General features: G+C 43.1%; 1 protein-coding gene across 4 annotated transcripts; it reads right to left on the bottom strand.

The window, feature by feature from the left end:
- Window positions 1–26: 26 nt before the first annotated feature.
- mfn1a (mitofusin 1a) lies at window positions 27–13224 on the bottom strand. Of its 4 annotated transcripts, none has more exons than XM_051394398.1 (17): window positions 10598–13224; window positions 9652–9787; window positions 7785–7947; window positions 7565–7689; window positions 6877–6985; window positions 6678–6785; window positions 6013–6175; window positions 5354–5421; window positions 5152–5273; window positions 4929–5055; window positions 4393–4497; window positions 3422–3524; window positions 3122–3342; window positions 2931–3032; window positions 1754–1950; window positions 1537–1671; window positions 27–1114 (listed from the first exon to the last, which is right to left on the bottom strand). In XM_051394398.1, the coding sequence occupies exons 2-17, from the start codon at window positions 9729–9731 to the stop codon at window positions 1048–1050; spliced, it is 1995 nt and encodes a 664-aa protein (XP_051250358.1). In that variant the 5' UTR covers window positions 9732–9787; window positions 10598–13224; the 3' UTR covers window positions 27–1047. The 4 variants fall into 4 exon arrangements, with proteins under 4 accessions (XP_051250358.1, XP_051250356.1, XP_051250357.1 ...); XM_051394396.1 differs by lacking the exon at window positions 10598–13224 and adding an exon at window positions 10228–10342; XM_051394397.1 differs by lacking the exon at window positions 10598–13224 and adding an exon at window positions 10228–10342 and having other exon boundaries at window positions 6022–6175.
- Between the last annotated feature and the right edge of the window lie 1035 nt (window positions 13225–14259).

Raw genomic sequence — 14259 nt, 5'->3', positions numbered from 1 at the left:
AAGGAGGCGCCAGAATCAACACAAAATGAAAGCTCCTTGTGGGGACTTTAATGACAAAATAACATGAATACAAACATAATTTACCTCAGTTCTCATCACATGATCAATAAGCCACAGATATATTGATTAATGATGCATGCTTACAGAGTCCATCTTATCAGTTAGCGGCCGGTCACACAGAAACGTATCACGACCAGTACAATACGTACCTCAATACAGAGGTTACATTCAATATCGCGATACTGTAAACACGCTGATGTATTCTCATTTTAAAGATTTGTTATGCAACCAGAACAGTGTGTGATCTCAGATTTGCATTTATATTGATCAGTTTACAACACTGCTATCAGCTGTTGAGGGTTTAAACCAAAAAATTGATTCAGTGTTTCTGAGAATCCAAAATATCACCAGAGATAATATTTTAGTGATATTTCCTGTCAGTCCCTCTACAGGCGCAACCACTTAAGAAACACCAAAGTGCGTCTGAGCGCGCAACCGCATGATCAAATGATTCAGATCGAAACTGTATTGAAGCCGACGTTGAGCTCTAGATGAGTCACTTTCCCTCTCCTCCGTCCGTGAGCGGAGCCCACTGGGCGTGCCGTACGCAGGATAAACACTATTTAAATGTCTCTGTGTGATCGGCTCATTAAACAGCTCACATATAAACTTGAACTAATCGGATATAGACAAGTGAACTGATGATCTAATCTGTTTTAATCATTCATTCATTAGTAAAAGATTCTAAAATACAGTCATCATTAGCTACGGAGTCTTCATGACGACTGCATCGCTGAGGAAGACTGTGATACAGCTGAGGTGGAGCTTGAATTCAACCTGCATTCTCTCTGACGGCCAGCAAGGGGCAGCTCCACTCTGACAGATCACTGATTGATCCTTTATCTACAATGTAGATGTCAAATCAGCACTAAACACTGCTACAACTGATAACTGCAGTATCAACCCTGCTTCCTGTATCTGCTGCGAGGAGGAAACAATACAGTCCACCAGCGAGGGGCGCTGTCCACCAACAGACCTCAGTCCTCTTCAGTTTCCCTGCAGGTACTGAACAGAGAAGGCCTCCAGCTGAGTCTCCAGCTCTGTGGCTCTGTTCCTGAAAACACAGACAGGTCAGAACTTTAAAATCTTTTCCTGTGAAGTGGTAATTGTGGGAAGGAGCAGAGAGACAGACAGACAGCGTGAGCCCACAGACATTATGAGATCTCCATCCTGATGTCATTATTCCAGCATCCTATTGATCCGTTTATTGTCATTAATTGTTATTATTATTATTTTTGGCTCACTGCTGTTGGAAGGGTTAGGGATTAAAGGGGGAATATTGCCTGCTGGGTGTAATGTGCTTCAGTCACACCCACATTATTGACAATCAATCAATAACTGTCATTGGCAACCTGCCAACAACATCAGCACATAAAATAAGATCCTGTGACACTTCTGTTAGCCTAGCTTAGCACAGAGACTGGAAACAGGGGAAAGTTGTTAGCCTAGCCCCTCAGTGAGACTGTGACCTCTGACCTGAAGGCCTTGGACCTCCTCTGGATATTCTCCAGCCTCTGGATCCTGAAGCTCAGCTGTCGGATGTTTCCCTCCAGCTCAGCCTCACTCAGGTCCACTCTCTGGGACAGACGGCTGAACGTGGACGTCAGCTCCCTCAAACACAAACACAGCAGGTGAGTTTCAGACTGCGCCAGGTGTTCAGAGACTGCGCCGAGGAAGGGGGGCGGGGTCTTACTTGTTCACCTGCTGGCTGCAGGCGGAGCTGCTGATAGGGATGACAGCTCTCAGGCGGTGGGCGACGTGCTCCACAAACTGCCGCTTCAGAGCGCGCTCTCTGCTGGCGTTGGTCCAGGTGAGTTTCTCATACAGGTAGAGGAGACCGTACAGGGAGAGCGAGAGTGCGATGAGACGCCAGCCCACCGAACGCCACACCTGCAGCACACAGACACACCTGAGACACCTGAAACACCTGAGAGACACCTGAGCTTTAACCAGGCACAGACACAATGAAGGTGGAAAGGACCCCCTGATTAAAACCAGTATTAACACTGAATAAAGCAGTTCCACCTTAAAAATGACTGCTTCTCCCACAGTGGACGACTAAACAGTGGATGGTAGATGTGGCTTCAAAGTGGATAAACAGTCAATGTATGACAGCTTCTGATTATAGATTATTGATTGAATCAGCTCCATAAAGAACATAGCTCTAGAGTTTATTCACTGTTCCTCCTTATGTTTGTCATAGAACAATACAATTGATTCATTTCATTGTTCATTTTCAGAAGCACAGTTTCCTTCATGCATCCGTCCGTAAAGACATTGAAGTGATTCTGTGAAAGTGAAAGGAAGTTTTTCCTTGCCGCTGTCTCCAAGGTCTTGCTCATGGTGGTACTGTTGGGTCTCTGTAAATAATGTTTTAAAGAGTTCGGTCTAGACCTGCTCTATTTGAAAAGTGTCCTGAGATTACTTCTGTTATGATTTGGTGCTATACAAATAAAACTGAATTGAAGTGAATTCTCCAGTTTAAGGTCGTCTTTAGAGTTTCTGACCACTAGCGGTGATACGGAACAGTATTCTACCTGTTGAGATACAGATGTAAACAATGCAGGATTCAAGCACTGATTGGTCAGTGAGAAACACTGAATGGAAACAAGCTCTACAGAGAGCTTCAATAGATTAGTTGATCAAATCGAAACAACTTTGATAATTGATTATTAGTTTGTGGCTTTTGACAAACTAATCTTTAACTCCACTGATAAACCTTAAAGCTCTAGAAGAAGCTGGAAGTGGACCTTGAGGGTTAATCAACTAGTACTGATGCCTGTTCACAAGGTTAACATCCATCCTCTGCTGTCTCACTTCTCTCTGTCACCCTGAACTGAGATAAAACTGATAAATCAATATTGGCGTACCACTCCACCGATCACCAGCACTGTCATGGACGCCCGGGAGGTGACGGAGACCAGGCCAGTCGCTATGGAAACCACCATCTCATCCTTAAAGGAGGGGCTTTCCTTCAGAGAGAAGAAGAATGTTTGAATGAGCTGCTGAATAATTAACAGAAGATAAAACATTAGTTACATGAAGAACGTGATGTAAACACCTGCAGTTGTGGGTTGGAGCTGCTCAGTGCTCGCTTGGCGTTGGTGGCTCCAATGAAGCGGGTGACCAGGGCGGTCCAGCCCAGAGAAAACTGGAACTCAATGTTTTCACGGAAATCATCGCAGATGGCGGCGAGGCCGAGGTCGTAGGTCAACTCGAAGGAGGCAGAGGGAGCAAAGAGCTGCTCCTGGACGGACAGAGACAGCAGAGGACGGACACTGTCTGAGGACAGAGGACACAAACCACCATCACGTCATCGGCTGTTTGCAATCAAACACGTGAACAAAGTGAGACATTGTACCGATCATGTGTCTCTGAGCGTCTCTGATGTCTCTGAGGACGCTGACGGAGCAGCGATGAGCCAAACAGCCGACCATCCGCTCCTCCACGTGCTGCAGCAGCTTCTGAACAGAGAAAACAACCAGACAGCTCTGGTAATAATTGTTCTCCAGGACATTTTCTTGACAATTCAGGACAGCAGGATAAACAGCGGTGATCCAGATTCTGACTATTTCTCTCCTCAAATCTGTTCACAAACACATTTTAGTTTATCTGGAATACCAGATCCTGTGTGAGCAGGCGAGCCGCCATTGTTTCCAAACCAAAAGCATTCAATGAGAGCAGCTCAACTCGCTTTATGTGACCTCCGCTGGCTGCGTATTGTACCCAAATTGTATTAATGTGGCTGTTGGCTTAAATGTGAACACCAACATTTCTTGTTTCAACTCCATATGGGGTAAAAAGCTCTTATACACTGATTTTACATTGAGGTACTATAAAAGTACAGTACTGTTCTCATCCCTGAGTACTGTCTGCAAGTCCTCTACCAATCAGAGTGAAGACATCCTGTCTGACAGGCAAAACCCAGGGCAAAAACACATCAACTCACACTGTTGGTGCTGTAAACTGGATTGGAAGTAAAGCAGCTTAATGAGTTCCTCTGAAGCAACATTCAGATTAAGTCTGTGTGTGTGTGTGTGTGTGTGTGTGTGTGTGTGTGTGTGTGTGTGTGTGCGTGTGTGTTTTATAAGGGTTAGTCAGGTGTGTCCAGGTGAGGTCACGCAGAGCAAGAGTTTAAAGGAACAGTACAACACTGAGAGAAATCTTGTGTTCAGATTGGAGCTAAACTAGGCTGAGTGTGAATGTTAACATTGTACTTTATCAGTGACAGGAGTTTTACTGCAGTACTCTCAGTTTTACTGCAGTACTCTCAGTTTTACTGCAGTACTCACAGTTTTACTGCAGTACTCACAGTTTTACTGCAGTACTCACAGTTTTGTAGAGCTCCAGAGTTTCTTGCGTCGGGTTGAAATCGGCTCTGAACTCATCCACCAGAACAGGAAGAGACCGGATCTGATCTGACAGAGCCGTCGCCACCTGATGACAAAAAAACAACCAGCTGTGACTGTATGTCTATGCAACAACAACAACAACAACAACAACAAAGAAGAAGAAGAAGAAGAACAACAACAACAACAACAACCAGCTGATACTGTATGTCCATGATGAACAACAATAAATGCAATACGCTTCCGTAAGGATTATATTTATATAAATATATTAAAAAAACTAAAGTCTCCATATTCAGCGGTTTTGCATTAGAATACAGGAACACATTAGTTTTACAGTATAAAAACATATATTATTTACTAGTTATTTAAACACTGAGGTTGTTTGTTGTTGACACGGACACATTGTACAGTGTAAAGCTGTCCACGCCCTTTGTTGTTGTTATTATTGATCACACACACACACACTGTATATGAATACAGACATATGGGCCGTCATGAAGTGGAGGATTTCTTCACCTTGGCAGCGACATCATCCGTCAGCGTCCTGATCCGCTCTTTGACGTTGTCAGTCAGACGGTTAATCTGTCCTCGAACAAAATCCAGCCGGTCCCTCTGATCCTCGCGCTCCTCCAGGCAGAAGATCCTGTCAGAGGTCAGAGGTCAGAGGTCAGAGACACTCTGGGACTCTAGAAAAACAACACTTTCTGGGATGAGTGAAAGAGGAAGTGAGTTTCCTGACTTCCTGTCTGCAGAGGCGATGTTGATGGCGTCCATCACAGCCTTGATGGCCTCGGTGATCTGCCACGCTCTCACCGTGTGCTGCTCAAACTTCGTCTTCACTGCGGACTGAGAGATGAACTCCTGCAGGGTCAAAGGTCATCCACACTCAGGGTTCCTGTCCAAACTCAGAATCACAGAAATGAAGCCGTGTTTGTTCATACCTCAAACGTCCTCTCAAACATCTGGAACTCTCTCAGTCTCTCGTGGAAACCTTCAGCCAGAGCGCCACCTGCAGGAGGACACAGGTCTGAGTCTGCGGGTCCAGAATCAGCTGACTGATACCAGCTGGAGCACTGGGAACCTCTTCCCGTATAGATTCATCTGACAGGTATTTTATTGATAAATCAGTGAATCAGTTAGTCTGTGAGACATCAGAAAGTTTTGTCCAACCAGAGCGATCTGATGACAGAAAAGTTCTGAAATCAATGAACTGATTATCCCAACTGGGGCCAGTTCATTCACTTTTGCCTGATTGCTTGTTTGACAGGAGGCTTCAGCTGCAGTGAACTCATCAGTGTTCATACGGTGCGTTCAGGGACACTCTGAAATCTAAGAGTCGACTGTTGAAGCATTAATGACAAATGATATGAACAATAAGGACCATTATAATGGTTTATATTTTTATAATATATATTATATATTTATATGATGGATATTCAGGATGTTTTATAACAAATAACAGGACAATTAAAGAAACTGGAGATTTCCCATTCGTATGCAGGCAGAGAACATGACGGATGATTTACTGTAAATATCAACGTCTCCAACATCAGGAACTTCTGTGCAGTGAAAGGAGGTTCCTCCTCCTGCTCTCCCTCACCTGGCTCACCTGTCTCTGGCATGCCCTGCGCTCGCTGCATCCTGGAGGTCAGGACCTCTTTGGCCGAGACAAAGAAGATCCTCCCCGGAGCCTCGTCCAGACCGACCACGTTTAGCTCCTCGGCCAGGAAGCTCACACAGCGGTCCAGGTGCTGCTTCCTCACCTGGACAGCAGGGGGACACAGAGCGGACGACCAGTTCCTTTAACTGCAGCTGTTTCACACACCTGCATCTTAGACTGATGAGAGTCAGATCACAGTCAGATCACAGTCAGATCAAATATTTTATAGTTGTATAAAATAATTACTGTTTGTTATGATGATGACTATATTCCACATTAAAGTCCGTGTAGAGCAAAACTAAATATGATTTCTGAGTTTCTCACACTCAAGGAAAACATGTTATTAACCATTCTGCCAAATTTATATAAAATTAGGTTTCAAAAATGGGAAATAATGAGCGTTGTTCTCTGCTCTGACCCTTTCTATCAGACTGTCCCTGAATAAATTATTGATGATGATGAAAAGAGAAAATAATTACTCATCTTCAGTTAACACAGATTCAGGTTTTTCACAATAAAAACCTCCCAAAGCAGCTGCAATAGTGCTAAGGTTAGTCAGACAGACAGACAGACAGACAGACAGACACATAGACAGACACTCTGACCTCCTCGATGTACTCAGGTTCGCTCACTGAAGCGTCCCATCGGTTGTGGAGGATGAAGATATTCGGTTTAGATATTCTCTCGCTGACTTTGTGGAAGAAAAGTTTCTCCTGCAGACAGAAAAAGAAAAATATTAGAAATGAAGGATTCAGTCATTGTTATAAATAATAATCTATATTATCAATATGTGCGCTTCCTCACTGTGTTCATGAGCGTGGACTCTGCGTTCCCCACCAGAACGAAGACATCGGCGTCCAGACAGAACTTATCGATCCAGCTGTCCAACTCCTGAGTGACATCAGTGCCGGGGCTGGGTCAGAGGTTAAAGATCAGAGACAATATTCAATCATTCAATCAGAGCATCTTTGTATTCACAGCTGCAGGATCTCTTTTATTCTTGTTGTTATATTATTGTTGTTATAGTTGTTGTTATTGTTATTAATATGAGTGTTATTATTATATTATTATTGTTGTTTCTTGTTGTTATATTATTGTTGTTATTGTTATTAATATTAGTGTTATTATTATTATATTATTGTTGTTATTGTTGTTATATTATTATTATATTATTGTTGTTATTGTTGTTAATTAGTGTTGTTATTATATTATTGTTGTTATTGTTGTTGTTATTAGTGTTATTATTATTGTTGTTGTTGTTACTTGATAGTAAAGGTTGCCGACCCCTGTACCTAACCAAACTGTCACTGTTTCAAGCTTTATTTTGAAAGTCTATCTGGATGTGTATTTACTGTTGTGTTAGAGGGAACCCATTTTAAAGCAGAGGACTGCTGACTGCTGCAGTCTTCCACTTTTCATCCTTCTAGAGAGCCATACATATTGATAATGTGGACCAGGATCAGGTTCATGGACTGAACCACCTGGATGTTACCTGTCCATGAGCACCAGGTCGTCTCTCAGCAGAGCGCAGCGACTCTTAGGCCAAAAGACTTTGACCAGACTGCCAGAGTCCAGGGTCGGATCCATGTGGAGAGCATGAGCCAGCTGGTTCACCGTCTGAGGAGGAGGAGGAGGAGGAAGAGTTATTAGCAGTCAGCTGACTGATGGACAGAACAGTCAGACATTTCCATTAGAGAGTCTGTTCGCCGTACGGTGACACTTCTTCTCTCATTGGACGCCTCGGTGGTGAGGAACGCCTCGTCTCCGTCGGTTCCTTCCACTCGCAGGAAGCAGTTGGTGGTGTGACCGATGCCGCTGGGTAACACCCGGTCTCTCAGCATGGCGTTGATCACAGTGCTCTTCCCGTTGCTGGTCCTGGTTCACACACAGACATTGTAATCAACACACATCAGAAGTTCCTAGGATTCAGCGCCATCTAGTGGTGAAGCTGCAGGCTGCAACCAACTGAGAGTCCTCGTACACACATCAGTGTCTACATCCAGTCCACCTCACTGCTTTAACTCGGACTATCACCTTTAATGGTTTCATTAATGGTTAATAGATGTGATGACATCTGACCGCTGGTTGCACATTGAAGGGTTGGCACTCTGTACAGGACAGCACTCGCTCACACACTTAAGCTCTATTCCTGCTTTTTCCTTATAAAGTGCCCACAGGCTGACGACCACCCAACTAGAGCCGAAGGGTCTGTCCGAGGTTTCTGCCTCTTAAAGGGAAGTTTTTCCTTGCTGCTGTCACCAAGGTCTTGCTCATGGTGGTACTGTTGGGTCTAATAATGCTATAAAGAGTTCGGTCTAGACCTGCTCTATTTGAAAAGTGTCCTGAGATAACTTCTGTTATGAATTAGCACTATACAAATAAATTTTAATTCAATTCAATTCAATTCAATTTCCAGGTTTTCCAGGACGCAGGGAACCCAGTTTGAGTTGGGATTATTGTGTTATTACGAAAATGTATTATTATTGTTACTGGGAACTGTGAACAGCAGCTTCCTCTTCAAACTGTTGTGCTGATTAATTGGGTCTGTGTTACTATGGAAACCGACCGGCTTTGGGGCTCTAATGAGAATAAATGAGAATATCACTGAGTCACAAACTGAAATGTGGCTAAAAAGATCCAACAGAACATTTTCTGCCGCATCCACTTATTACATCATGCAACAGTTATTACATCATCAGTTTCCACTGAAACATTTCATCATCATTTCTGGCTGTTTGTGAAGATAAAACGTTTATCTGAGCGTACAGTTTGTTCTTCTTCAGCTATCAGCAGCAGGAATCAGACTTCTGTTACTGCACGCGCTCTCACAGTTAGCCCACAACCTACTCTTTCCAGGAACCAGACAGCGAGGAAGTCTTCCTCCTGAGGAACCGGACAGAAAGCTCTGTGTCCTCGTTCATTACGTTTCATTATTTCATTCTTGAACTGAAGTCATCAAACAGATGAAACATAATTATATCAAATAACAAATGATATTCAATTTTATAAAAAACGACTTTAATATTTTACGTTTATTTTTTATCTTCCAAACTTTAGATTTTAGATTTGATGGTGCTCTGTAAGCGTTAGCGCAGCGTGGCTATCGTCACTCTTGTGGCGAGAGGGTCAGAGAGCACATGACAGGAAGTCAGACACAGAAACAGCACAGAGTCCAGACAATTATCAACATAACACACAGAATCATGGATCAAACGGAGCCTCGATGGAAAGAATTAGCTCACAGAAGCTTCTACAAACAGCATGAATGTGCTTCTAGTGGCTGTGAAGGCTCCAGCAGACTCTCTGGGTTTCCAGCACCAACACACAGTCAGATAGCAGCTGCTCATGGCTGGTTAGCTCAGTTCGCTCAGTTCCTGCTTCACTGCTGTGGTCAGCCCGTCAATCACTGCGCTCACTGTTGAGGCCACGCCCCCTACAGTCTCATTAGCTGAGCAGGAGGAGCAGGACTGAAGGGTGCAGTTACAGACATTTACCATGATGTTTGCAGTATTATTATTATTTACAGTAATGTACAACCGCTTGATGTAAAGCTGCAGCAGCAAACAGGAAGTTGCTTACCGGCCAAAGAACGCCACCTTCATGTGTCTCCTGAGCAGAACCTCTCGGATGGTCGACAGCTTGGTGGCACAGCTCTGCATCTCCAGACTCTGCTCCTCCACAGCCACCTGAGCCAGGTCATCACCCCGCCACGCCTCTGACAGCACACAGCAAACAATACTTAAGCAACAACAATAACAACAACATCAGGACCTGCCTGCTGCTTCAAATACACTCATAATGCACCTGAGGGCACCGTGTGGTGTTCAGGGTCCTCTCTGACTGTGAAATGAAACCAGGAAATTCAACGACTAGTTTTTACATCTTTAAGCTCCAGTGAGTCACATTAATATAATATTCTTTATATTATTATTATATATATTATTATCATATAAATTATATTAATGTTTAATCAGCTTTGTTACCTCAGAATGAGACAATTTATCTACAGAGGGAGCGGGTCCTTCTGGAGGAGAAGCTACACCACTAGATGGCACTAAATCCTACAGACTGGAGCTTTAAATGAAACAACTTCATTAATCTGCAGCCAGTGTGTGTGTGTGTGTGTGTGTGTGTGTGTGTGTGTGTGTGTCTGACCATCCACAAAGGCGGAGCCATCCTTCACAAATTCCAGAAGCTGATCAAAGATGGAGGTGATCGAATGCTTCGCCACGACGAAATGCCGCAGAGGAGACGGATCTGCGGCGTCCATGACCCCTGACACACACACACACACACACACACACACACACACACACACACACACACAGTAACACACATACACACACACACCCACACCCACACACACACACACACACACAGTAACACACACACCCACACACACACACACACACACACACACACACACACACACACACGGTTGGTCTACAGATGAACAGTCACTGCTGACAGTCTCTAACATACACACACACACACACACATACAGACTGGGTGGAGGCGTGTTTACCGGGTTCAGTGTGTCTCTCGGGTTCAAAGGTCACTCGTGTTTTCAGGGTTCGTTCCCACCAAGTCGCTGTCAGCTCCCATCATCCCTCTGTTCAACACATCGACCACATCAGACTCACAACCACCGACTGATCCTCAGCACGCAGAGCTCAGCTTACACTGTGTGTGTGTGTGTGTGTGTGTGTGTGTGTGTGTGTTACTGTGTGTGTGTGTGTGTTACTGTGTGTGTGTGTGTGTGTGTGTGTGTGTGTGTGTGTGTGTGTGTGTGTGTGTGTGTGTGTGTGTGTGTTACTGTGTGTGTGTGTGTGTTACTGTGTGTGTGTGTGTGTGTGTGTGTGTTACTGTGTGTGTGTGTGTGTGTGTGTGTGTGTGTGTGTGTGTGTGTGTGTTACTGTGTGTGTGTGTGTGTGTGTGATCCTCTTAGCAGGACTTAGAGCTGATTCACCTGTCACACCTGCAGCCTTAAACCTGCTCCCTCACACAGGTGTGTCTGTGTGTGTGTGTGTGTGTGTGTGTGTCTGTGTGTGTGTGTGTGTGTGTGTGTGTGTGTGTGTGTGTCAGTGACATTATTTTAAAGAATTTTCAAGAATTACATTAATCAATAGCCTCTTTTGTCCTGCAGGGGGCAGTATTGTTATTCTTTAAAATTATAGAACTTGTTTAATTTTATTAATTTAAACAAACTATTTTAATGACATTATTTGGGGTCATTTGCATATTTAAAAAACATTATTTTAAAATGTTGCATTTAAGATTAACTGCAGGGGGCGCCACCATCTCCTCGTCCATTTAAAAGACATCATAAAAGTTTTTTTTTAGTTTTATTTATTTGGACATTAAAATCAAACCTTTGATATAAAATAATAAGTAATGACATAGATGTGTATGAATCTGTTTATATTACCAATAATGATTACACAGATTTTAAAGACTGAAGATGATGATTTTAATCAGTTATTTCTTCTGTGTATTAAATCTCTACTGCTGAAGTTAAAAAATAAAATAAGATATATTTTGGGGTCATTCATTAATATTATTATGAATGTTTCTTCATGTGGTTGATGATTATTGTTATTGTTATTGTTATTGTGTTTTCTTATATGTGATGTCACAGATCACATGTTGAGTCATCTTCGACAGTAATTAATTTAATTAACAGTTTATTACTGCAATTAGATTATATTTTCATTAAATTTGTTCACATCCTGATTAAATATTTTGTTTCACTTATTTACATTAATTAAATGTTTAATATCTTTCACTGCAAATATTGTCATCTTAACAAGTTAAATGTTGTGTAATAAAAGCATCCATATATATGCTTATAAATGGAGTCCAAAGTCAAAGCTAACTTTAATGCTAAGCTAGTGGAACATATTGTCTGATTGGGCTGTTAGCTGGATAACGTTAGCTTTCTTGCTAACATGGACAAATTGCTGGCTAGCTAACGTCCTGGCGCTGATCTGGTTTGCCATTTGCAGGTCACATTGTCAGCACCAGATAGCATTATTCAGCGTGGCTGGTTGACATCAGGTTGCTAGCTCGCAAGAGTGATGCGAGGCAGGGGCATCCAGCTAGCTAACTGTAGCTAAGCTAACTGAGGTTGATCAGCTGTATCTTGGTGTTGCATTGTGGGTCTGGTGTTGGTTGCTTCGTGGTGTTGGCTGATGGCTGATTTGTAAACAGCGAGCTAGTTATTAGCATGGAGCTAACGGTCCAAATAAAATATAGGAACATTGCAGATAGTAACGTTATTCTAAATATGATCGTCAGTTATTTTACAGCGTTCAGTGTTTGTCTCTGTTGGCCGACGCCCAGGATGCAGTTCACTGAACGACCACTGGTGGCGCTGTTAGTTACAGTTCACTGAACGACCACTGGTGGCGCTGTTAGCTACAGTTTAATGAACGACCACTGGTGGCGCTGTTAGTTACAGTTCACTGAACGACCACTGGTGGCGCTGTTAGCTACAGTTCACTGAACGGCCACTGGTGGCGCTGTTAGCTACAGTTCACTGAACGACCACTGGTGGCGCTGTTAGCTACAGTTCACTGAACGACCACTGGTGGCGCTGTTAGCTACAGTTCACTGAACGACCACTGGTGGCGCTGTTAGCTACAGTTCACTGAACGACCACTGGTGGCGCTGTTAGCTACAGTTCACTGAACGACCACTGGTGGCGCTGTTAGTTACAGTTTAATGAACGACCACTGGTGGCGCTGTTAGCTACAGTTCACTGAACGACCACTGGTGGCGCTGTTAGTTACAGTTTAATGAACGACCACTGGTGGCGCTGTTAGTTACAGTTTAATGAACGACCACTGGTGGCGCTGTTAGCTACAGTTTAATGAACGACCACTGGTGGCGCTGTTAGCTACAGTTTAATGAACGTCCACTGGAGGCGCTGTTAGCTACAGTTCACTGAACGACCACTGGTGGCGCTGTTAGCTACAGTTTAATGAATGACCACTGGTGGCGCTGTTAGTTATGATAATGAATTTAGCTGTAAATTGAAATCAGCGGGATGTTTTTTAAGACAAACTTCAAGATCTTTCGACAATCATTTGTTTTATTCTTCTGCTGAACTGAGAAACTGGAGAAGATTCAGTGTGTTTGAACAAAATAAAACATGTAACATTCGAGTGCTGCAGTTTGTTGTTCTGTCCAGCAGGAGGGGCTGCTCACACACTCAAATGGGGCTTTTAAATAAACATTCAATGTGTCTTTGTATTTTCCTCAGTGAAACAACGTGATGTTCAAAATATTTATATAATTTTTTATATGAAGATTTGAAGTCTAAAGTGAAGTTTTTGATGTTAATATAAATGTATTAAAAGACTTGCAGCTCTGAATAACTTTGTGCGGACCTGCAGTCACTGACATCACAACACGACAAGTGATGTAACAATACAGTGTGTTGGGGGACTTGTCTTACTCGCGTTCTGGGGACATCTGTGTACACAGTCACCTTGTGGGGACTTGCCTTTCTTATGGGGACACAACACAAGTCCCCACATTGTAAATCATTAGATTATAGGCTGTATGCTATAGGTTAATGGATGTCCTCTGAAGTGATGGAAACGTGTGTGTGTCTGTGTGTGTCTATCAGCTCCAGTCAGATTCAGTGGAAACGGTCGCTGCAGTTTGATCAACATTCAAACTAACTTTCATCATCCTGTCAGACTGAAGACCACACCCACCTTATCTGAGGGTGTGTGTGTGTGTGTGTGTGTGTGTGTGTGTGTTGATTCATTCATTATGAAGACAGAAGTACACTGAACCCACCACCCAATAAATACTGTTACAACAATGAATACTATATAACAATTATACTGCAAGTATTAATATAACCACTACTTCTACTGTCTTTACTGTCTACATCAGAGCTACAGCTAAACTTATAATACTTAATACTACTAGTAAAGTAGTTCCATAAATAATTGTGCCACAAATACCACACTGTTATCACTGTTTTCCAGGAGTTTTTCTCGACAGCACAAGATAGCAGTTGCTCACAAACAGTCATATAAGCTTATTATTGAGTCCTTGCTGAATGAGGTTCACAGTGAAGTGTCTCAGGTTCATTACAAGTAGGTGTTTCTTGCACTCTCTATGTTAGCTTGCTTTCATTGGCTGTTTTCTCCAATACTTTCACCAATTGTT

This window comes from Dicentrarchus labrax, unplaced genomic scaffold (genome assembly GCF_905237075.1).
Source record: "Dicentrarchus labrax unplaced genomic scaffold, dlabrax2021, whole genome shotgun sequence".
Classification (NCBI taxonomy): domain Eukaryota; kingdom Metazoa; phylum Chordata; class Actinopteri; family Moronidae; genus Dicentrarchus; species Dicentrarchus labrax.
The sequence above is the reverse complement of the archived record's forward strand: the minus strand, read 5'-3'. Positions and strand labels throughout refer to the sequence as shown.